Genomic DNA, 22,647 nt, shown 5'->3' on the forward strand with positions numbered 1-22,647 from the left:
ACCTCCCAACTCCTGTACTCAATACTCTGACCAATAAACGAAAGCATACCAAATGCCTCCTTCACTATCCTATGTACCTGCGACTCCACTTTCAAGGAGCTATGAACCTGCACTCCAAGGTCTCTTTGTTCAGCAACACTCCATAGGACCTTACCATTAAGTGTGTAAGTCCTGCTAAGACTAAATGCACCTCACATTTATCTGAATTAAACTCCATCTGCCACTTCTCAGCCCATTGGCCCATCTGATCAATATCCTGTTGTAATCTGAGGTAACCTTCTTCGCTGTCCAGTACACCTCCAATTTTGGCGTCATCTCCAAACTTACTAACTGCATCTCTTATGCTCACATCCAAATCATTCATGTAAATGACAAAAAATATAGAGGACCCAGCACCGATCCGTGTCACAGGCCTCCAGTCTGAAAAACAACCCTGCAACACCACCCTCTGTCTTCTACCTTTGAGCCAATTCTGTATCCAAATGGCTAGTTCTCCCTGTATTCCGTGATATCTAACCTTGCTAATCAATCTCCCACGGGGAACCTTGTCACACACCTTACTGAAGTCCAGATAGATCACATCAACTGCTCTGCCCTCATCAATCCTCTTTGGTACTTCCTCAAAAACTCAATCTAGTTTGTGAGACATGATTTCCCCTTCCCCCACCTATCCATAATCAGTCCTTGCCTTTATATGTCAGGATTCCCTCCAATAACTTGCCCACTACCGATGTCAGGCTCACTGGTCTATAGTTCCCTTCTTAAACAGGAGCACCACGTTAGCCAACCTCCACTCTTCTGGCACCTCACCTGTGACTATCGATGATACAAATATCTCAGCAACAGGCCCAGCAATCACTTCTTTACCTTCCCACAGAGATCTCAGGTCCACCTGATCAGGTCCTGGGGATTTATCCACCTTTACCCATTTCAAGGCATCCAATACTTCCTCCTCTGTAATACGGACATTTTGCAAAATGTCACCATCTATTTCCCTACAGTCTATATCTTCCATATCCTTTTCCACAGTAAATGATGATGCAAAATACAAATCAACAGAAAAGATTTCCAATCCATCAATGTTCAAACTTTATGTAACCATTATTACCAAATTTTGGAGGTCTGCACTAAATATTCTGAGACTTGCCACAGCTCTTAAATTCTAGGGAATGTTAGAGATTCCTGACTCTTTGTAAGATTCTTCGGCCATACAGGGATGGCTGCTGGGAAACAAGAGCTACATCAAAATATAAGGTCACCTTCCATCTAAACAACAATATGCATGCACTGTGCACTTATATACAAAAAGGCATGTTTTATTACTTTCTGACTTATTTTTCACTTATTTTCCATCCTCTGTGGCATTCTCAAACTTTTGACCACTTTTAATGAGATTGAAGTAAAATGTGATCACTCCTAAATGTCCTTTTCCTCTAATCAAATTAGTGTAAACTTCTAAAGCAAAGTGAAGAAAACAGATTACTCTGAAACATGGGACAGTTCATGGTAAACTGATGCATGTGTGTGCAAAAGTACAAGAATGTTTTGCCAAGTGTATAATACTTCTCTTGTAGTTCTGAACTGGGATATTGTAACAGTAGTCATCCACCTTGAGTAATACCTAGTGCCAACACATCACATGATTTTGCAAAACATTTATTTTTATTCATAGGAACAAGTTAATTGATTGAATTGGTCCTAGATATCAGCATACTCCGACTATATGTTTACTATCAGGGAAATGGAAGCCCAAATAATTGGTTTGGACCTGTGTTTGCTAGTTTCTAGCATCCATTCAATGTTCACTTCAAACAGCAGAGCACAAACCATATTGATTGTTCAGGATCAACATCATGCTGTGGCATGATGCTTGTCTGAACCACGTGACTGCCTTCACTGCTATTTGATTAATGCCATATAGGACCCATAGCAGCTCATGGTGCAATCCACCTCTGGGCAATTCAAGTAAGACTTCTATGTGAACAAATTTTTCTTCTACATTTCTATGTAGTCTTGGTTTGATGAAATGTCCAATTAAAAACAGATCACCCAAATATGAGGTTACGTGAATGGGATTAGTGGTGGATATGAGGAAAGAAGGGACAGCTGAACTGGGAATAACCTCAGCCCGAGACAGACAGAAGCACAGTCAATTGTAAGATGGTATGATGGCTGTAGAAGAAGTGTGCATATGAGTCATCTACAAAGACAGTCTTGTATCATGGACTCGTGAAGAAAACTATGTATTGTTAAGTGTCAGTGGAATGGTATAAAGAATTTTCCAATTACAGTCTTCCTTTGGTAGAGAGTTTAGCTAATGGAGTGGTTAACCTTTGCTGGCAGAAAATACATGTAAACATGTTGCACCTTTTTCAACTCAGCAAAGTAGGGGATAGCCATTCTCTGGTTCATTTCAAAGGGAAATGTCTTGGGAGATCACAGTTGACCTTAACATTTAAGCAAAGCTTGGCAAACACTATTAAACAGTGCATTCTCCATGGCAATGCCTCTATGGAATCAGAGTCCACTCATTAACCAAATAACACTTTAAACTCCTAAAATACTGTTTTCCCTTTACTTTGGTATTTCTTGTGAATCACCCTGACGAATGCAACATGAAATGCTCATCAAAATATGCCATTTTTCAGCATACTCATGTTTTGGCCAGTGGCACAGTGGTTAGCACTGCTGCATCACAGCACTAGGGACCCAGGTTCGATAGCAGTCTTGGTTGATCGTGTGAAGTTTACACATTCTTCCTGTGTCTGTATGGGATTCCTACAGCTGCTCAGTCCAAAGATGTGCAGCTTAGGTGGATTGGCCATGTTAAATTGCCCCATAATGTACAGGCCAGGTGGGTTAACTATGGTAAGTATGGGGTTACAGGGATAGAATGGGATGCTCTTCAGAGGGTTGGTGTAAACTCAATGGGTGGAATGCATTGTCGGGATTCTCGTCTGATTCAGACAGCAGATGATTCCTCAGTTTAATTTCTCATCTCATAGATACCAGTTCCAACAGTTCACTTAAGAACTGGCCTATTAAACTATGTGCTTAATTTTTTAGGACATGATTTGAACATACAAACTGCTGATTTAGATACAAGTCTGCTATCAATGAGTCAATGCTGACACCTAGTAGTTTCAGCATTATTTGGTAATGGTGGAGACTTAAGGAACTAAAACAGCACTGGTGTAGTGACTGTATATTTTCCTCAAATTACATTGCCAAGGAGCAGTTCATTGAAATAAGTATTTTGCATTTCCTGCAGAGTCGCACCTTGCACAGGAATATGTCTCTCACAGAGTGTGAAATCTTGCAGATGTGCAATTTTAATAGATAGCAGCTTGACTTTAAATGGAAGGAGTTAATTAATGGTAATCAGATGTGTGTGGAGGCTAATATTCAAGAAATTTATAAATAACTATTCCTTTTCCTGATGTTATTATATAATGGGATGGAAATAATTGAAGAATTATTGAGATAACTGACAGTTTGTGATACGTCTCACAATCAGAATGTCATTACACTTTTAAGAGACATGCTTACGATACCATTACTGTTTGACAGCGTATGAGCTGAGGCTGTAAAGGTCTCAAATGCCATCTTAACTGAATCACTTGAAGCATGACATGCTAATGAAAGCATACTGCTTTTTGAAGCCAAATATCCTAACATGTCAGTGGATTTTTCAATATCAGATTGCCATGTCTAGTTTCTTATGTTATGAGGGAGAAGTATTGCCACATCAGGTAAAGATACTCAGTTAGAGGCAATGCACACACCGTGGTGGTTATGGTAGATTTCTGTATATACAGGAAATCTGGATTTAAAGGCCAGACCCCAGAATAGAAGTGATCAACAAAATTGTAGTGATCAACAACACTACAACACTGGCAACAAGGTTAGTCTTATAAAGGCGTATGAACACAAGCATATCAATGAGGTGTAGTGTTAACCAACGCAAATGACAAATTTATTAAGATAATTAAGCTTTGCACATTGTTAACCTCACCAGGTTGACAATATAAGGACAGCAAAGCTTTTATGACTATTAACAGTATATGTCCTGTAAGAGCAGGGTGATACATCTTAAAAGCTAAAACAAAACACAGGCGTTAATGACAACATGTTACTACAATGTTTCCTCAGCAATTTGCACTGCACAATACAACTTACCAGAATCCATCTCATGCCAGGATTGGCAGAATCACATTGTAATTCCCATATGCAAGCTTACCTTAGTTTCCTGAAATCTTCTACCTGATCCAGTAGGTCCATCAGGCGCAGGACTACCAGGGTGCATATATCTCAGTATAGTCACAGTTCATGAGATTCAAACTGTACCCATAGCAGAACAGACTACATGTGATACATCAAATTGAATTTGGAGGCATTCTCTGTTGCACATTGACCAGAGCCAATGTAAACAAAGGCAATTGGCATCTGCCAAAGATGATCTACTAAAAGAGTTTCAAACAATCATTGTCCAGTGATGCCCTGAAAGAATTAAAACAGTATCTGAGCTGATTAATTCATTTTGGTCAAACAGAGAAGAGTTTGGTGTCTTCTGGCAGGTTGTTTTAAAGGACAAATATGTTCTAATACCAAAAGTGTTATGCCATGGCATCATATCCATGTTACACCAGGGTATTGAATGCATAAATCAGGCAGCATGTGAATTTATGCACAGGTCAGAAACGAATCAGGACATGAAATGATTTGTGAATATATGTGATGCAATGCCAAACATATCAACCCCAGCAGCAGATGGAGCTTTGCTATCCACATGACATTCCATCCATTGCTTGGACAAAAATAGCTCCAGATCTATTCTGTATTCATGCAGATGCTTACATCCCTGTGATGGATTACTCCTCCAATTTTCTGTTGTTCAATGATTTAGCAGCACAGTAAGTGTGACTGTGACTGACATATTGAGTGTAAATTTTAGTTTATTTGGCATACCAGAATGGATAGTTTTCAGCCATGGACCACAACTCAGTGGTAAAACATTTAATGATGTGTTCTATGTGACCTTATAGAGGTTTATAAAATCATGAGGGGCATGGATAGGATAAATAGACAAAGTCTTTTCCCTTGGGTAGGGGAGTCCAGAACTAGAGGGCATAGGTTTAGGGTGAGAGAGGAAATATATAAAAGAGACCTGAGGGGCAACGTTTTCACGCAGAGGGTGGTACGTGTATGGAAATGAGCTGCCAGAGGAAGTGGTGGAGGCTGGTACAATTGCAACATTTAAAAGGCATCTGGTTGGGTATATGAATAGGAAGGGTTTGGAGGGATATGGGCCAGGTAAGACTAAATTGGGTTGGGATACCTGGTCTGCATGGACGAGTTGGACCAAAGGGTCTGTTTCCGTGCTGTACATCTCTATGACTTTATGTGGGATGTGACTAAATCACATCTTTATCCCACTACCCATGCTCAAATGGTCTAGCAGAATGTATGATATGTACATCAAATCAAGGATCATTAAGTACAAAAACAGATATAGCTGGAGAAACTCAGCAGTTCTGGACTGAAGAAGTGTCACTGGACTCGAAATGTTGACTCTGCTTTCTCTCCAGAAATGCTGGGAGACCTGCTGAGCTTCTCCAGCTATTTCTGTTTTTGTTTCAGATTTCCAGCATCCACAGTTTTTTTGATGGATAATTAGGTATCGAGCAATAAAATAAGATTTTTGTGTTGCATTGCTGCATTTTCATGCAACACCAATGGAGAAGGGATTATTTTAACCAATATAAGGATTGTCGAAAGGTCAATTGAGATGCAGGGTGTTCTTCATCCAGGCAAAGGAGAATGAAAGAGATACACAACAAATAAGCAGAATAAGAGTTACCAAAATTGTACTCGGGGCAGTTGGTCCAAGTTATAAATACAAATCCAAACATTTGGATACCAGCAAATGTTTCTAAAATATTCAGCCGGCCCAGGTCATATGAAGTCATCACTGATCATGGTGTTACATTGCAAATGAACAGAAGCCAGCTCAGATCCAGGTATGACACATCAATCAAGCACACACATAGTGAGCTAGGAACCTCAAATGATGAAAAATATGCAGTGACATTGAGTGACATCACCAGCAGCAAGACAATGAAAGTGTCAAACAACTGCAACAGTGAAAAACACTGACCTCTTCAGATGGGTGTACAATCAACAGATCAGTATGAGTTGTCAGACCTCCACAACATTACATTGAAGTTTAAATTGCTATTCTTGTAAACTTCATTTTACCTGTTTGAATAATTTTCAAATTGACAGCTTGTGTATATGTGCAACCATGTATGTCTATTTGAAGTTGTTTTAACTTTTAGAAAAAGTGGACAATATATATGTCGCATAGTCAAAAAGTGTGGTGCTGGTAACATCTGAAGACCAGAAGAGTTCAGGAATGATGAAGGGCTTATGCGTGAAACGTCAACTCTCCTGCTCCTCAGATGCTGCTTGACCTGCTGTACTTTACCAGCACCACACGTTTTGACTATGAGACATATACAATTCTCCTGCTCCTCAGATGCTGCCTGACCTGCTCTGCTTTTCCAGCACCACACACTCGACTCTGATCTCCAGCATCTGCAGTTCTCACTGTCTTCTATATCTCTCAGTCAGTATGTCAATATACCTTTAAGAGACATGCTTGTGTTATCATCGCTGTGTCATATGCATGTGACGTGAGAGTATAACAGCATCAAACACCATCTTAACTCAAATCACTTGAAGCATGACATATTGCTCTTTGTAACCAAATTGCCTAATACTATCGCAGACACTTGTATTTATGGATGTAATAATTATATGTAATAGTCAGTGGTTTTAGATGTCATTTGGATCCTTGAAAACATAAAAACATAGGAATGGAAGTAGGTCATTCAGTCCCTCATTCAATTGTTCAATTATTCAATGACATCATGGCTGATATGTGGCCTAACTCCATATATCTGCCTTTGGCTCATATCCCTTAATAGCTTTGCTGAACAAAATTTCTCCATTTCAGATTAAAAATTAATAACTGATCCAGCATCCATTGCTATTTGTGGAAGAGAGTTACAAATATCTACCAGCCTTTCTGTGTAAAATTTCTCCCTGACCTCTCTCCTGTACAGTGTGGATATAATTCTGAGACCATGCCACCTAGGTCTAGAATCCACAACCAGTGGAAATAGTTTATATTTTTTCGGTCCTGTCTTTTCTGTTCATACCTTGTAGACTTTGATCATATAACCCCTTTCTGAATTCTATGAAAACAGGCCTAATTGTTTAATCTCTCATCATAAATTAACCCTGAAGTCCAGATATTCTTGTAGGCCTACGCTGTACTCCCTCCAAGGCTGGAATGAGCCAGATCTGTTCACAGTACTCCATGTGGGGTCTAACCAGGGTTCTGTATAACTGCAATGTAACTTCTTCATCCCAGTACTCCAGTTCTCTTGACATAAGGCCGGCATTCCATTAGCTTTCTTGATTATTTTCTGCACCTATCATGACATTTTAAAGATCAATGCACCCAAATGCCCAAGTCTCTGTGGACATCACCGTGTTTAACTTCATACCATCTGGAAAATACCCTGATCTATCTTTTAAATTAATATCACATTATCCATACCTAGGTTCTTATGTGTGAGGGATAACAGAAGCATCGCTGCTGAAGGCAAAACTCGTATCAGCTTCTATTTTAACTCGCTTAATCTAAATTACTGTTGTATCAAGATCTATTTGTAATTTTTACCAGGTTTTATTTCTCGAAACTGCACAAGTGAGGGGTGGTCTGATACATTCCCTGAATACAGAACAGCTTGTGGATATGATATGGATGATACCACAAATGATGCCAAGGTGTGTATGTAGTAACACAAATATGCCAGAGTGAACACATCCAGCATCTCATGTGCTCTAATGATTGTTTCATGACTGTTTGTTCAGTTTTGTTCATGGAATCGAATTGTATATGCATTTGCAAAGATATCAATGACATAGATAACTAAATCAATGAAAATATGCTGAATACAGTTGAGTTTATTTTGAAAATGTTATTTGTTTGTATTTTTATAAAGGAAGCATTCTACATGAAACTGAAAATCATTTACACTGTGGGAAACAGCATTTCTTTCATATTCCTGTTCACAGCAGTCACAATCCTTAGCTTATTTCGGTAAGTGCAACTTCAGCAGTATCAGTGTTCATAAAAAATTTGCATTTATGTATTTGGGGGAACAAAATTGCATATGACAGTAGGAACATCAATGATCAAGGCTATCCATGGTCCCAAGTTTTATGAGTCATCAGGAAAGGAAAAAAATGTTTTGTTCACCTCACTAGCAGCTACTCAGAAAGTTTTTGTAAGCTTCAGAGTGCAGACCTGTTCTCATCTGGTCTTTGATTGAGCATGGTACTTTAAACAGAGGAACAGAGGTCTCCGTGAGTAAGTAGCAGTGAAGCTCTTTAACCAAGTAGATTGAAAAATCATCAATGACATGCAGGACAGGATATTCTATTGTTGGCTCCATTCCACCAGCAGGGAAAGTGCAAGCTGGGAACCTGCACATGCTCTCACTGGGAATTAGAGCATAATTTCTGAGAATGTGGTCAATACATCCAAATAAAAATGGAAGAAATGGAGTCTGATGCTAAATGGCAATGCTTCTTAGAAAAAAAAAGTCTCCACCACATTTTAATTAAATTAAATGAGAATCCTCACATGTAAAATTATGTTTTAGGGCCAACTAGGTTGTTTGACACTAACTATCACTGATAATATGGTTACAACTCACTTCCCTGAGTGCACAAGCTCTATGTTTTCCTGTTGTCATAGTAGGAAACTATTGGGAAAGTAACCCAGTTTCAATTGCTATATTGATTTCAGAGTATGGTGAGGACTATAATTGTACATTCTGTGAAGGTATCTCTGACAACACACATCCGGCACCAGAAATGGCTGTTTGATTTAGTCTGTGACATTGATTAACACTATTAGCCTCATCCATATTGCTGTTGCAAAACAGGCTCTTGGTATTGTCATTCACATGATCAGCATGAACCAAGCATACTCCAATACATTTCCCAAAACCAGAAATGGAAAACCAGCCATGAAAGCTATATGCCTTTCCCATTCTCCTTAGCCAGCCCAATAAATGTAAAAGCTGGAACCAATAAATGAAGTTCAACCAATTTACAAACCAGCCTGTGAGTATTTTAATATGCCCAACTGTTTCACCTTAATGTTAACCATTCTAACTTCTAGTCCAGTCTTTTCCTCTACTCTTTGTATCCAGTGATCCCACTGTCCATTTCCCACAGGCCCCATTTATTCTGTTGTACTTGGGCGTGCCTTTAGAATGACAAAACTTGTTATTGGTGCTAGAAGGCAAAAACTTACAACTCCAGTTATATTGTCTCCCTTTCTGCTATCAGCACTGCATTTTCCCAAAGCCAGAAACCATGAATAGAACTAAGATAGACTTTGTCTTAAAGTTTTAATTTTTTTCCCTTATCTGTATCTTCTATAATTAATATAGGCACCATGGTATAGCGACATATATACATTTCACTGTGCCTTTTTTTGTAAAAAATACTAGTCACAATAAATTACTATTCTATTCGATCCAGTCCCCAATATTGGCATTTGCAATACTATGTGACATATAGTGTTATTTTAAAAGAGATAGAAGCATAGATAAGTTTAAATAGTTTAGAATGGTAACTAATATAACTGAACTACATTGCACATTTTACAGGAAGCTTCACTGTACCAGGAATTATATTCATATGCATTTGTTTGTGTCATACATTCTTCGTGCAATTTCAATCTTCATAAAAGACAATGTCCTGTTTTCCAGTGAGGATAAGCGTCACTGCACTATTTACCCGGTAATTATTTCATTACCTAGCAACATTTATCATTATTTCTCGTGGTTATTTTAAAGTGCTAAATTGCTTAAATTATTGTTAAGAATTAAGCAGAATGGTATGATAAAGAGGCAAAAACTTAGTACAAGATACATCGCTATGATCAGTCATTGATTAGGTAAAAGTCACCATAGTTGTACCAGAGCATGCAGTTCATTAAACAGAGAGGACTGATGTGGCATAACCTTAGGGTCAAAAAGGAGAGTCTTTCATGGTAACCTCAGCCAGTGCAGGATTTGATAGCCCCCCCACCCACGGACACTGTTGCCACTACCCTGCATGCAAACCAGCCATCTGATCAACTGAGCTAACCAATGTCCTTAAATAGGAGCAAGTGATGACTGCAGATGCTGGAGATCAGAGTCGAAAAGTGGGAGGGCACTACTGAATGATGTGCATTCACTGCCACCTTTGAAAAGGACACAATAGGAAAGAAAATAGCGGGGACTACACCAGAATAGTGAATCTTGACCTGTGAGAGGGTTTGTAGACCCACTGATATGAGGTCAACAGCATTTCATACAGACCCATGCACTGCACAAGACACAGACCTGCAAACCCCTTAATTCCTGGCAATGCTAATGCATTGGCTCCATCTGTCTATACACCTCCCTTCTCCAGATATTGCTGCACACTTCATTCACCATTACTTTTGGACACAGAGGCCAGGGTAAGAATAGGGATGTTTGACCATGAGGGGCAACAGTAGCAACAGAAACAATTGCACAGTATACACTTTGTCTACATTGTGTTCACATGCTGTAGGCAACTGTCAACAGAGACATTGATCCAAGGTACATCCTGTACAGACATGACATTAGGCATCATGCCAGCAATGCTACAATTGGGACTATGCAGAGAATCAAACAACATCGTGAAAAAGTAATAGAATTTATATAAATGTGAATTATATAAATGTCAAATTTTATCTACATTATCATCATGCCCCCAAACGATTATTGGCTCAGGCTCTGCAGCTAGGCTAGAGAGACCCTGTCCAGCACTGGAACCCATTGGCCATGGGAGGGTAGGTTGGGCCACCACAGAGACATTTGTATCTGGATGGCCCTTGACATACTGAGGGTTTTCACATCAGAGGCAAGTGGATCATCCTCAGCTTGAACCTTTTGGGGCAGAGAGGAGCAGGCAGGGTAGAGGTGGAGGTCCCAGCTATCTCTTGAGTGTCCTGAGAGGAGCCATCTGAGAGGCCTGTATGTGGTTCCTCTTCCTGCTGGCTGCTTCCTGACACTGCTCTGTGTCCTTGTGAGGAAGTGGCACCGACAGTGTGTGCTAGCTTCCCTGATCCAATGCCTTCAGTCCTGAGCCAATGGCTGGGGCAATGGCGTGCAAGTGTGTGCTCCTCTCTAGCTGACCTTGAGTCGGCTGGAGCTGGCTCCCCATGGCAATAACCAGGCCATCCATGGAAGTAGCCAATTACATGGTGAAGGAACTGGGTTCCTATAGCATTGCTGCACACCCTGGACAATAAGTGTTATTGACCTCCACAGAGCTGTCCATTGGTGCATATGGCTGAAGTCCCTGACGCTGATTCCACCAGTTTCTCTCCTGCATAATACTGATTTTTGTCAGTCCTCTGAGTTCCAACTGCCGAGAGCAGTTTTTCCTCATTAGCTCATGTAGCCATTACATTGAGCTGCTGATCAGCTTGTGCTCCCAAATCTTCTAGCATTAATGTTCACCACCAAGGTGCCAGTATCTGGGCTGGTGGTAACTGCAGGAGGCAGTTTTGCTGACATTATTGCTATTTATACATACATACACAGCCTAGATCAATAGTATTAATTCATTATTATAGTGATATAAAAATAAAGTTAATAGTGTATCAATTTAGTAAGTTACCTGAACCAAAATATAGAAATTGCTTGAGAAACTCTGCAGATCTTGCAGCAACTGTGGAGAGAACGCAGAGCCAACATTTGGAGTGTAATGACCCTTCTTCAGAATTCTATTTTCCCTCTTCAGATGCTGCCAGACCTATTGACCTTCTCTCACAATTTCAGATTTTTAATTTAGATTTCCAGCAACCACAGTTCTTTGTTTTATAATAACAAGTTAACCTGTTTCTGTAGTAAAAGTAGTAAAGGCTTGGCCAGTGATTTATTGTCTTTTCTGTTTACTTTTGTTCCCAGGTTGAATGCAAAGTCGCTATTGTTTTCTTCCAATACTGTGTCCTGGCTAATTTCAATTGGTTGCTCATAGAAGCATTGTACTTGCACACACTTCTGGCGGTATCTGCCTTTTCAGAGCAAAAATATTTCAGATGGTACATCATTCTAGGATGGGGCAAGTTTTACTTTGAGAAACTAAATCTCATATTTTTGTATAATTCTAAATCTTCTATTTTGAGAAAACGTCCATCCTTTTTTCCTTCATCTAATAGTCTGATTTTCCCCTTCTTTTGTTGTTTTTGTTTTACATTTTTCATATTCAGGTGCACCAGCAGTTTTTATCATACCCTGGTCAATTACAAGACAGATATATGAGAACACTGGGTAAGCCAAGTTTTCATGTAAATAAAACCTAGAATCAAAAACATTTGTTGCCCTAAAGAAACTTTCATATCAAACTTTCTTTATTGCTTTACTTTGGAGGATAATATTACTTTAAGTAATATTACTTTAAGATATGATCAGCAAAACCAAATTATAGATTAACAGAACTAAAACCTCCAAAGCTACAGCATATTTATACATAAGTGTAAAAATACATGGTACCTACAAGTGCACATTATGTTAAAAGTCTCCAAATTCTTTAAATGGTTTAGAATTGTTTTCTCAAATTCCATTGAACGATAGTGAAATTGTTTACCATGTTATTTGAGAAAAATAGTAACTATTGCCCTCCTTACACTTTGACAATTGTTCCTTAATATTTCATTCTTATTTCAAGTTTAGTGTCAACTTTATATCTATAATATGCTGATGCTAAAGGGTTGAGAGTGTGGTGTTTGATCGGCACAGCAGGTCAGGTAGCATCCGAGCAGCAGGAGAATCAATATTTCGGGCAAAATCCCTTCATCAGGAATGAGGCTGTGAGCTGAGGGGACGGTGAGATAAATGGGAGAGGGGTGGGGCTAGGGGGAAGGTAGTTGAGAGTGCGATAGGTAGATGGAGGTGGGGGTAAAGGTGATAGGTCGGAGAGGAGGGTGGAGCAGATAGGTAGGAAGGAAGATTGACAGGTCATGAGGGCGGTGCCACGTCGGAAAGTTGGGACTGGGATAAGGTGGGGGAGAGGAAATGAGGAAACTGGTGAAATCCACATTGATGCCTTGGGGTTTAAGGGTCCCAAGGTGGAAGATGAGGCATTCTTCCTCCAGGCATCAGGTGGTTAGGCAGTGGCGATCGAGGAGACCTAGGACCTGCATGTCCTTGTGGAATGGGAGGAGGAGTTGAAGTGTTCGGCCACGGGGCAGTGGGGTTGGTTGATGTGTGTGTCTTGGAGATGTTCCCTGAAGCACTCTGCAAGTAGGCATCCTGTCTCCCCTATGTAGAGGAGGCCACATCGGGAGCAACGGATACAGTAAATGACATGTGGAAATGCAGGTAAAACTCTGATGGATGTGGAAGGGGGAAGGTGTGGGTGCAGGTTATGCAATTCCTGCAGTGGCAGGGGAAGGTGCTGGGAAGGGAAGGGGGGTTGTTGGGGGGGTGAGGTGTGGACCTGACAAGGGAGTCGCAGAGGGAATGGTCTTCACGGAAAGCGGATTGGGGTGGGAGTGGTGGGGTCCGTTTGTAGCTGGTGGAAATGGCGGTGGATGATGCGATGTATATGGAGGTTTGTGCGGTGGAAGGTGAGGACCAGGGGGCGTTCTGTCCTTCTTGCGGTTGGAGGGGTGGGGTTCAAGGGTGGAGGTGCTGGAGGTGAATGGGATGCACTGGAGGGCATCATCAAATACATGGGAGGGGAAATTGTGGTCTTTAAAGGAGGAGGCCATCTGGTGTGTTCTGTCGTGGAACTGGTCCTCCTGGGAGCACATACGGCGGAGGTGGAGGATTTGGAAATAAGGGATAGCGTATTTACAGGAAGCAGGATGGAAGGAGGTGTAGTCTAGGAAGCTGTGGGAGTCGGTGGATTTGTCGAAGATGTTAATGTTAAGTCGGTCACTGTTGATGGAGATGGAGAGGCCCAGGAAAAGGAGGGAGGTGTCTGAGATGATCCAGGTGACTCTAATTCCCAGCATCTGCAGTCCTCAGTTTCGCCTGATGCTAAAGGATGACAAATTAAAATGTATTAACTATGAATATGTAAATACAGCACCAGCATAATTAATCAAATAATTTGTCAGATTCATAGTGTTCAATCATTTAAAATCAAAGAAACAGCTTTATAATTTCTATAATCCATAGCTGCTGGAATGTTAACTCAGATGTACGGATATGGTGGATCATTAAAGGACCTCCAATTGTATCAATTTTGGTAAGTATTTTTTTAATTGAAGATGATTCTGATTTCTTGTAAATTATTATTGTAAGTGTACATTTTAACCAACTTGGATTGTACACCCTAGGTACATCAGATATTTTAGAATTTGCAGAATAATGTATGGTGCATGCACTTATTTCTTCAGATGTGGTAGCTTTTGGTAATATTGTAAAATAAGCTTGACAAATCAATCATTTGTTATACACTTTTTCTGATATCTCTTTCTATTGACATCAATGAAACAAAATTTAGGTGGGGTGTATAATGTGTACCCACTCATTATCACCCATTTGACATTATCTCTAAAACTGAAAATGACTACCAACAGTGCTTTGATACCTCTGATTCCACACCTATCATTTTCAAGATTGAATTGGCGAGACAGGTGCAGTTTGGTCCATTTAATTGTATTTTTTGTTTCAACATTGTGCATTAATATCATGTTGAATGTGAAGCAGTCATAGAGATGTACAGCATGGAAGAAAGACCCTCTGGTTCAACTTGTCTATGCAGAGCAGGTTTCCTAAATTAATCTAGTCCCTTTTACCAGCATTTGGCCCACATTCCTCTAAACCTTCCCTATTCATATACCCATCCAGATGCCTTTTAAATGTAATTGTACCAGCTTCCACCGCTTCCTATGGCAGCTCATTCCAAACATGCACCACACTCTGTGTGAAAAAGTTGCCTTTTAGATCCCTTTTATATTTTTCCCTTCTCACCTTAAACCTATGCCCCCTAATTTGGACTCCCCTAAACTGGGAAAAAAAACACCTTGGCTATTTACCCTAACCATGCCCCTCATGATTTTATAAACCTTTATAAGGTCACCCCTCAGCCTCCGACACTCCAAGGAATATAGCCCTAGCCTTTTCAGCCTTTCCCTATAGCTCAAGCATTCCAACCCTGGCAACATCCTTGTAAATCTTTTCTGCACCCTTTCAAGTTTAGCAGCATCCTTCCTATAGCAGGGAGACCCAAACTGCACACAGTATTGCAAAAATGGCTAACCAATGTCCTGTATAGGTGCAACATGACCTCCCAACTCCTATACTCAATGCACTGACCAATAAAGGCAAATGTACCAAATGCTTTCTTCACTACATAGGAGCAAATTATTGCAGATATTGGAATCTTCACTGGGGACAAAAAATGCTGGAAATCACAGTGGGTCAGTCAGCATCCTTGGAGATAGAGCAAGGTAATTTTTCGAGTCTAGATGACTTCTCATCAAAACATTAGCTTGCTCTTTCTCCATGGATGTGGTCTAACTTGCTGTGATTTCCAGCATTTTTTTTATTTTCAGCCTTCTTCACTATCCTGTCCACCTGTGACTCCACCTGCAAGGAACTGAGAACCTGCACCCCAAGGTCTCTGCTCAGCAACACTCCCCAGGACCCTACCATTAAATATATATGTCCTGCCCTGATTTGCCCGACCAAAATGCAACACCTCACATTTATGTAAATTAAACTCCATGTGCAATTCCTTGGCCCCTCAGATCAAAGTTATGTTGTACTCTGAGATAACTTTCTCCATTGTCCGCTACCACCAATTTTGGTGTCATTTGCAAACTTACTAGCCTTTTCTCCTATATTCACATCTCTTGTAACATTCTGAAATTTCTCAATGATTATAAGATAAACCAAATTTTTTTAAAAAAATCTGAATTTCTGGTGACTGCCTAAATTAAAAGAATCACATAACAAGTCTTCACATTTTAAGATCTTTACTATTTTGACAATTATGTGTCAATTAATTTGAAAGTCCCGTTTGCTCAATAGCTTTTCCTCAATTCATAGAATCTCACAATACAGAATGTGGCCATTTGACGTCATAAGTGCTGCCAGAATAGTGTACTGACTGACTTTACCACGAAGGTCCCACCATCTTAATCTCTCCCTCGATTGAGGCCTGGTGTCCCTCAGGTTAAACCACCACCAGTTGTTTCTCTGTAGTGAGAGAACAACCCTATAATCTGCCAGGACCGTGGTGACTTTATATTTTTATACTGACCTATATAATTTGCAGTGTATGGTCAAAAAGAAATATAGGAACATGGAAGATAGGAGCAGGAGTAGACCAATCAACCTCTCGAGCCTGCTCTACATTTCATTATAATCATGGCTGATCACTGAGCTTAATACTCTCCAAATCCCTTGATGCCTTTGGCCACAAGAGCTATATCTATCTCCTTCATAAAAAAGACATTATGTTTTGACAGCAACCATTTTCTGTTGTAGTCTATTCCACAGACTCACCACTCTCAGGTGAAGAAATTTCTCCGCATCTCAGTACTAAAAGGTTTACCCATTACCCTTAAACTATGACCCATGGATCAGGACTGCTCTACCATCGAGAACATACGTCTCACCTGTCTAATCCTGTTAGAATGTTTTAGGTGAGATCCCCCTTCATTTTTTTAAACTCCAGTGACTGCAATCCTAATTGGCTTAATTCCTCCTTATGCATCAGTCCTGCCATCCCAAGAATCAATTTGGTGAACCTTTGCTGCACTCTCTCTATAGCAAGAACATCCGTCCTCAGATAAGGAGACCAAAACTGCACATAATATTCCAGATTTGGCCTCACCAATGCCCTCTGTAATTGCACCCAGACATCCTTGTTCCTGTACTCAAATCTTCTTGCGATAGAGGCCAACATCAATCTGCCTTCTTTACTGCTTGCTGCACCCACACTTACTTTCAGTGACTGGTGCTCAAGGATACACAGGTCTCATTGAACATTCCTCTCTCTCAATCTACAGGCATTCAAATCATAATCTGCATTCCTATTTTTAGTACCAAAGTAGATAACGTTAGATTTATCCACATCATCCAGCAGGTCACTGAGGGAATGCAATTCATTTTATTTTGTGGTACATCGCAGAGTTTGCAGTGCCCAATGAGTGATGTCTATGCAACAAGTAGCAGCACCCTATACCATGGGAAAACCTGCAATCCTCTTAAAACCCAAGTGATTTCTCCACTTGTTCCTCTCTGGAAAGGAGGATTGAAATGAAGTGTATATTCAGAATGTTAGTGATCTCTTTTACAGACAGCAAACTATGAGATATTACAAGTATTCCCTTTCCAGACTGGAAGAAGCCAGACACTGAAAAGCTACACTGACAATGTAGCGTATGCTTTGCTTTTAGGTTATAGTTGAGGTTGCAACAGCTGGTAGATTTCAGAGAAGACATTCTTCAATGTATTTCCTTAAGAAGCTTCAGCTAAGAGACAATCTCACTGAACCCACTAGATTGACATGATCTCTTAATAACAGCCTTTCTTCTGCCTCCTGTTCCTTTCACTTCTTGTTCTGTTTGATCCTCTGATCATTCTCTGAGTTATGCTGTAATCTAGAAAGAAAGTCTACCAGTAATGAATGGTTTGTACAGAAGTCTTTTACTCATCTCTTTTAACAGTTACCACGCAGCTCCCTGTAGATGTTAGCAATTTGAAAGAATTATCAAAAGCGTCAAAGACAAATAAAATCAAAGAAGTAATCATCTGAAATCACTCAGCAAATAAATATCATAGGTGTGTGCTTTCCTTCTGTTTAAGGTATTAAGTAAAGATATTCATGTATATGGACCAAAGGCAGGTATTAGGCCACAGATCAGCCATGATCTCATTGAATGGTGGAAAAGGCTTGAGGGGCTGAATGGCCTTCTCCAGTTACTGTGTTCCTGTGTATTCAGTTATGAGCAGTTAAGCGATGATGGTAGATGGAGCATTGGGATTCAAAGTGGCAGCACTGGTATTAAATCAAGTATTTTACAATGATTAACATGATTACCTCTGCTCGGTATCATTTTTAATGAATGCTTCTGTTCCATCAAAATGACATTCAGTGTGACTTGTATTTGCAAAAGTGTTTATACTCACTGGGAATTTTTGGCTCTCTTGGATGACTTGCAGAAAATGGATGTTACGGTTCTATATTTTGTGCTATGGGTACATATTTACAAAGCTAGGATCACAGACATTTCTGTAAAAGCTTTATCAATGTGCCCTGTTGACTTTTAAACTGTACATCTTTACTTTTATTCTATTTCACAGATCAACTTTATTCTCTTTGTGCGCATCATTAGGACATTAATGAAAAAACTAATTATGCCAGATGCAGTGGGACAAGATTTAAACCAGTACAGGTAAGTGATTATACCTATCAGCCCTTTTAATTTGAAGCATATGTGAAATTGAATGTGGCTTTGAAAAAGTCAGTGAGCTAGATTGGCAATCTGCTCCCCCCCGACCCACTCCCCACCCCCACTGCAGCAACTCACTAAGGATCTTTCGACAGCATCTTCCAAACCTCCAATCTCTGCCATTTAAATGCAAAAGGGCTTCAGGCACAAAGGAATACCATCACCTGCAAGTTCCCCTCCAAATCAGAATACCAGTTTGAAAATACACCACCATTCCTTCATCACTGATAAGTGAAAGTCCTGAAATCCTCCACAGGACAGTGCTGTGACTGTACGCACACCACATGGAGTGCAGTCACTGCAGCAATTCAGAAAGGTGGCTTACCACTGCCCTTTTAATGCTGTTAATTAGAGGTAATAAATGCTGGACTTGCCACAGCCTATGAACAAATTTAAAAATATACCACATAATAGTACTGCAAAATCCAACCCAGTACCTACTTCTATCCTAAACATATACTATTTGCCATCCTGAGTTGTGTCCAGTTCTTTAACATTTAGAAGTTTTAAAAAAATACTGAGTGTGTGCAGAACAAACAGGAAATGAAAATGATAACAAATTGATACAAGAACTGAGAATTTTTGGGTGGCGTTTTATGGTCTTTCTCAAGGTGTATTTCGAGGTGAGGAGGGCATTTGGGAGGAGAGTACTGTATTAGACTTGCTCTGCCAGAATTAACTCAAGGATAGGAGGGCCCATGGGTACATGTACAGATCCATTGTCAAATGAGGCCCTTAAACATACATTTAAACATACATAGAATCCTTACACTGCAGATAGAGGCCATTCAGTCCATCGATCTGCACCGACCCTCCAATGAGCATCCCACCCTATCCGTGTAAATGCACATTTGACATAGTTAACCCAACCAGTCTGCACACTACAGAAAATTTAGCGTGGCCAATCCACCTAACCTGCACATCTTTGGACTGTGGGAGGAAATGGAAGCACCCAGAAGAAATCCCCGCAGACACAGAGAGAATGTGCAAACTCCATACAGACAGTCACCTTAGGCTTGGATTGAACCTGAGTCCCTGGCGCTGTGAGGCTGCAGTGCTAACTATTGTGCCATCAAGCTACCAAGTGGACATTTAATGGCTTATTCCACACCACTGGTATTTTAACCCCAATACCAGGCAGCCTGCCAACATGCAGTGGGCATGACAGCAAAAGCAGCAAGGAATGCTATTGGTCTCCCAATGGGCTTTCCATCATTCAAAGGCACTCAGTTGAACGCAACATTGAGAAAGGGGCTGCTGAGGACCAGAAAGCACTGGCCCCATCACCTTTGCTGCTGTAACTCATACCTTCCTGCACCATGGTCTCTGTGAAATGAAATTCTCTTGCCAATAATGTGACCTGGTATTCATTTTCTCCAGCATTGTCTGTATTTGTTTCTGGTTTCCAGCATCAGCAGTATTTTGCTTTTAATCTAGTGAGGTGACAGGTGAGATTGCAAGGGGTCTTTTTGAGACCTCCACTGGATCAATAGTTTTGCACTTAATAAATCTGAGATTTTTTTCAAAAAGAGGCAATGTTTTTCAAATGTCCAATGCAGTGAGTCTGATATGGAAGGGAGGTTCCCTGATAAATCTCGGTTGAAATGCAAGAGAAATTTTTTGATGCAGACAGCTTGCTCTGCATTGCTAGTAGACATATCACATGCATTGTGAGTGCATTAGCACCCTGCAGTTGCAGTGCTAGCAAACACAGCCAATAAGGTAGGCAGCGAGCATAGTTCCAGCCAAACTTACAGCCCTGGCCTGCCAACTCACTGTTAGTGACGGAGAATTCCTATCATAGTGCTCAGTTTTCCGTGCTTTAATTTAGGAAGAATGGCAAAGGTAAGGCAAGCATATTGATGTAAAGATGTTATACTCAGGATGACTAACTTGATGTCCAGTGAGAGAATACAGAAAATAGGACATTACCTATTTTTCACTCTGTTGGGGAAGAGTGACAATAAAATGACAAATTATCATATAATGATAGAAGATGGAGAGAGAGTAGTTAAATCCAAAACTCTTCATCCTATATCTAAATAAGGGAAACTATGAAGGAATAAGATGCAAATTGTCAAAGATGGATTAGGGAACCTTACTAAAAGGGTTGGCAGTGGCTAGGCAATGTCAAATATTTAATTAACATTTTTGTGAATTACAATTTCCATTTTGCACAAAAATTAAACAGCAAAGGTGGCTCAACCATGGCTCACAAATGAAATTAAGGATAGTCATGGATGCAAAGAGGACAGATATAAAATTGCCAGAAAAAACAGCAAGCCTGAGGGTTGGGAGCAGTTTCGATCAAGAGAATGACAGTCAACTTGCAGGAACATAAAATCTGACTGTACAAACCTCTATAAAAATGTGAAGAGAAAAATAATAGTATAGATTAATGTAAGTTCCATACAGTGTGAAATCAGTCAACTTTGCTTGTCAGAAGGAGAGATCACTTTCACAGTTTATTGTTCAGGGAAGCTAGAGGCACCATGGGAAGAATGGGAATAAATCTTGCTTTTGTTTCTCCATTTTAAACACGTGGGAATTTGGTGCAGAGTGGAGGAGGTGCTTTTTGTTTTATTTTTGGTTCATAGGTTGTAAGGTTTTTAACAGGATAAATTGAAGTCCAGGATTAAGGGCCCACCACAAAAGAAAGTGACAACACAGGAAAACCGTAAGTTCAGGCCTCCTAGCAGTATTCAGAATGTGGGGAAGAAACAATTCAACAGATAGAAGAGACATGAGGGACTTAAATAAGCTGGTGGACTGGGAAAATCAGGCTGGTAGCAGATCTCAAGAAAAGGAATATATGGAAAGTTTATGAGACTTTAGTTTGGAGCAGCTTGTGGTACAGGTAATTCTAGACTTGGAAATGTGTAATGAGACAAACTTGATTAGAGAGCTAAGGTAAAAAAAAACCCGAGGGGACAGTGACAATAATATGATAGAACTTACCCTACAGTTTGAGAAGAAGCTGGAATTGGATGTAACAAAATTACAATTGAGTAATGGTAGCTGGAAAAACATGGTCACTGATTGGAAGGGGAGCCCAGCAAGGAAGATAGTAGATCAGCAATGGGAGGAGTATTTGGGGGGTAATGAGGAGGCACATCAGAAATGCATCCCATGGAAGAAGAAACATACTAAAGGGAAAGACGAGGCAACCATGAGTGACAAGGGAAGCCAGAGACAGCATAAAAGTAAAAGGGCAAGCATGCAGTGTGTCAAAGATTAGTAGGAAACCAAAGGATTAGGAAGCTGTTAAAAACCTGCAGAGGGTAACAAAAAAAGCAGAAAAGGGGGAGAAGATGAAAAATGAGGGTAAGCTAGTTGGTAAAATAAAAGTGGATTGCAAGAGTGTTTTTTTTTCAGGTATATAAAAGAGTGGGCAAGAGTGGGCATTGAATCCATGGAAAATGAGGCTGGTGAAGTTGTAATGGGTAACAAAAAACTGGCAGAAGAACTATATAAGTATATTGCATATTGTAGATGGTACTCTATTCTGCCAGTGTGAGTTAGTTAGGGAGGGACTGTATGTTTGTAAATGTGGAGCCAGTCAAGCAGGCTGTTTTGATCTGAATGGTGTCAAGCTTCCTGATTGTTGTTGGAGCTGCACTCATCCAGGCAAATAGAGAATAGTCTATATCCTCCTGACTTGTACCTTGTAGATGGTGGGAAAGTTTTGTCTGTAGTTTCTGGCCAATGGTAACCCCTGGAACATTGATAATATGGGATTCAGTGATGATAATGTCATTGAATATTAAGGGAAATGTTAAATTCACTCTAGTTGGAGATAACCATTGCCTAGAACTTATGTGGTGCATTTTTTTAATTCATTCACAGGATGGCATCACTTGTTAGGCCATCATTTATTACTGTTATGACACGGCAGTGAACCCCTCTGTTAATTAAACCAAACACCCAGAAAAGCTCACCTTGCCTTGTATTCTGGTAAAATATGAGTGACAGAGAGCTTCCAAATTTCACTATTTACAGAAAATAACATCACTTTATTTCTTAACGCTAAAAGTGAACATTAAACAACTATTCACAACTCTAAG

At 40.1% G+C, this 22,647-nt stretch overlaps 2 protein-coding genes across 2 annotated transcripts in view; both read left to right on the forward strand.

Moving 5' to 3' along the window:
• The window catches only part of LOC122551681 (secretin receptor), a 35,170-nt gene extending 27,301 nt beyond the window's left edge, over window positions 1-7,869 (forward strand). Inside the window, exon 4 of the mRNA XM_043693991.1 lies at window positions 7,754-7,869. Coding sequence (XP_043549926.1) covers window positions 7,754-7,869 — 116 coding nt within the window. The remainder of the gene's footprint in view (window positions 1-7,753) is intronic.
• On the forward strand, window positions 7,357-12,894 carry LOC122551679 (vasoactive intestinal polypeptide receptor-like). The gene is made up of 3 exons (XM_043693988.1): window positions 7,357-8,173; window positions 9,756-9,888; window positions 12,078-12,894. The coding sequence occupies exons 1-3, from the start codon at window positions 8,019-8,021 to the stop codon at window positions 12,429-12,431; spliced, it is 642 nt and encodes a 213-aa protein (XP_043549923.1). The 5' UTR covers window positions 7,357-8,018; the 3' UTR covers window positions 12,432-12,894.
• Window positions 12,895-22,647: the final 9,753 nt, after the last annotated feature.

This window comes from Chiloscyllium plagiosum, chromosome 7 (genome assembly GCF_004010195.1).
Source record: "Chiloscyllium plagiosum isolate BGI_BamShark_2017 chromosome 7, ASM401019v2, whole genome shotgun sequence".
NCBI lineage: Eukaryota > Metazoa > Chordata > Chondrichthyes > Orectolobiformes > Hemiscylliidae > Chiloscyllium > Chiloscyllium plagiosum.

What these genes read in the sequence shown, in the direction of transcription:
- LOC122551679 (XM_043693988.1), top strand. Translation starts at nt 8,019, where the DNA reads ATGCTGAATACAGTTGAGTTTATTTTGAAAATGTTATTTGTTTGTATT. An exon ending in ACAATCCTTAGCTTATTTCG is followed by an intron (nt 8,174 to 9,755) that starts GTAAGTGCAACT and finishes CACATTTTACAG; the next exon opens with GAAGCTTCACTGTACCAGGA. An exon ending in GTCACTGCACTATTTACCCG is followed by an intron (nt 9,889 to 12,077) that starts GTAATTATTTCA and finishes TTTTGTTCCCAG; the next exon opens with GTTGAATGCAAAGTCGCTAT.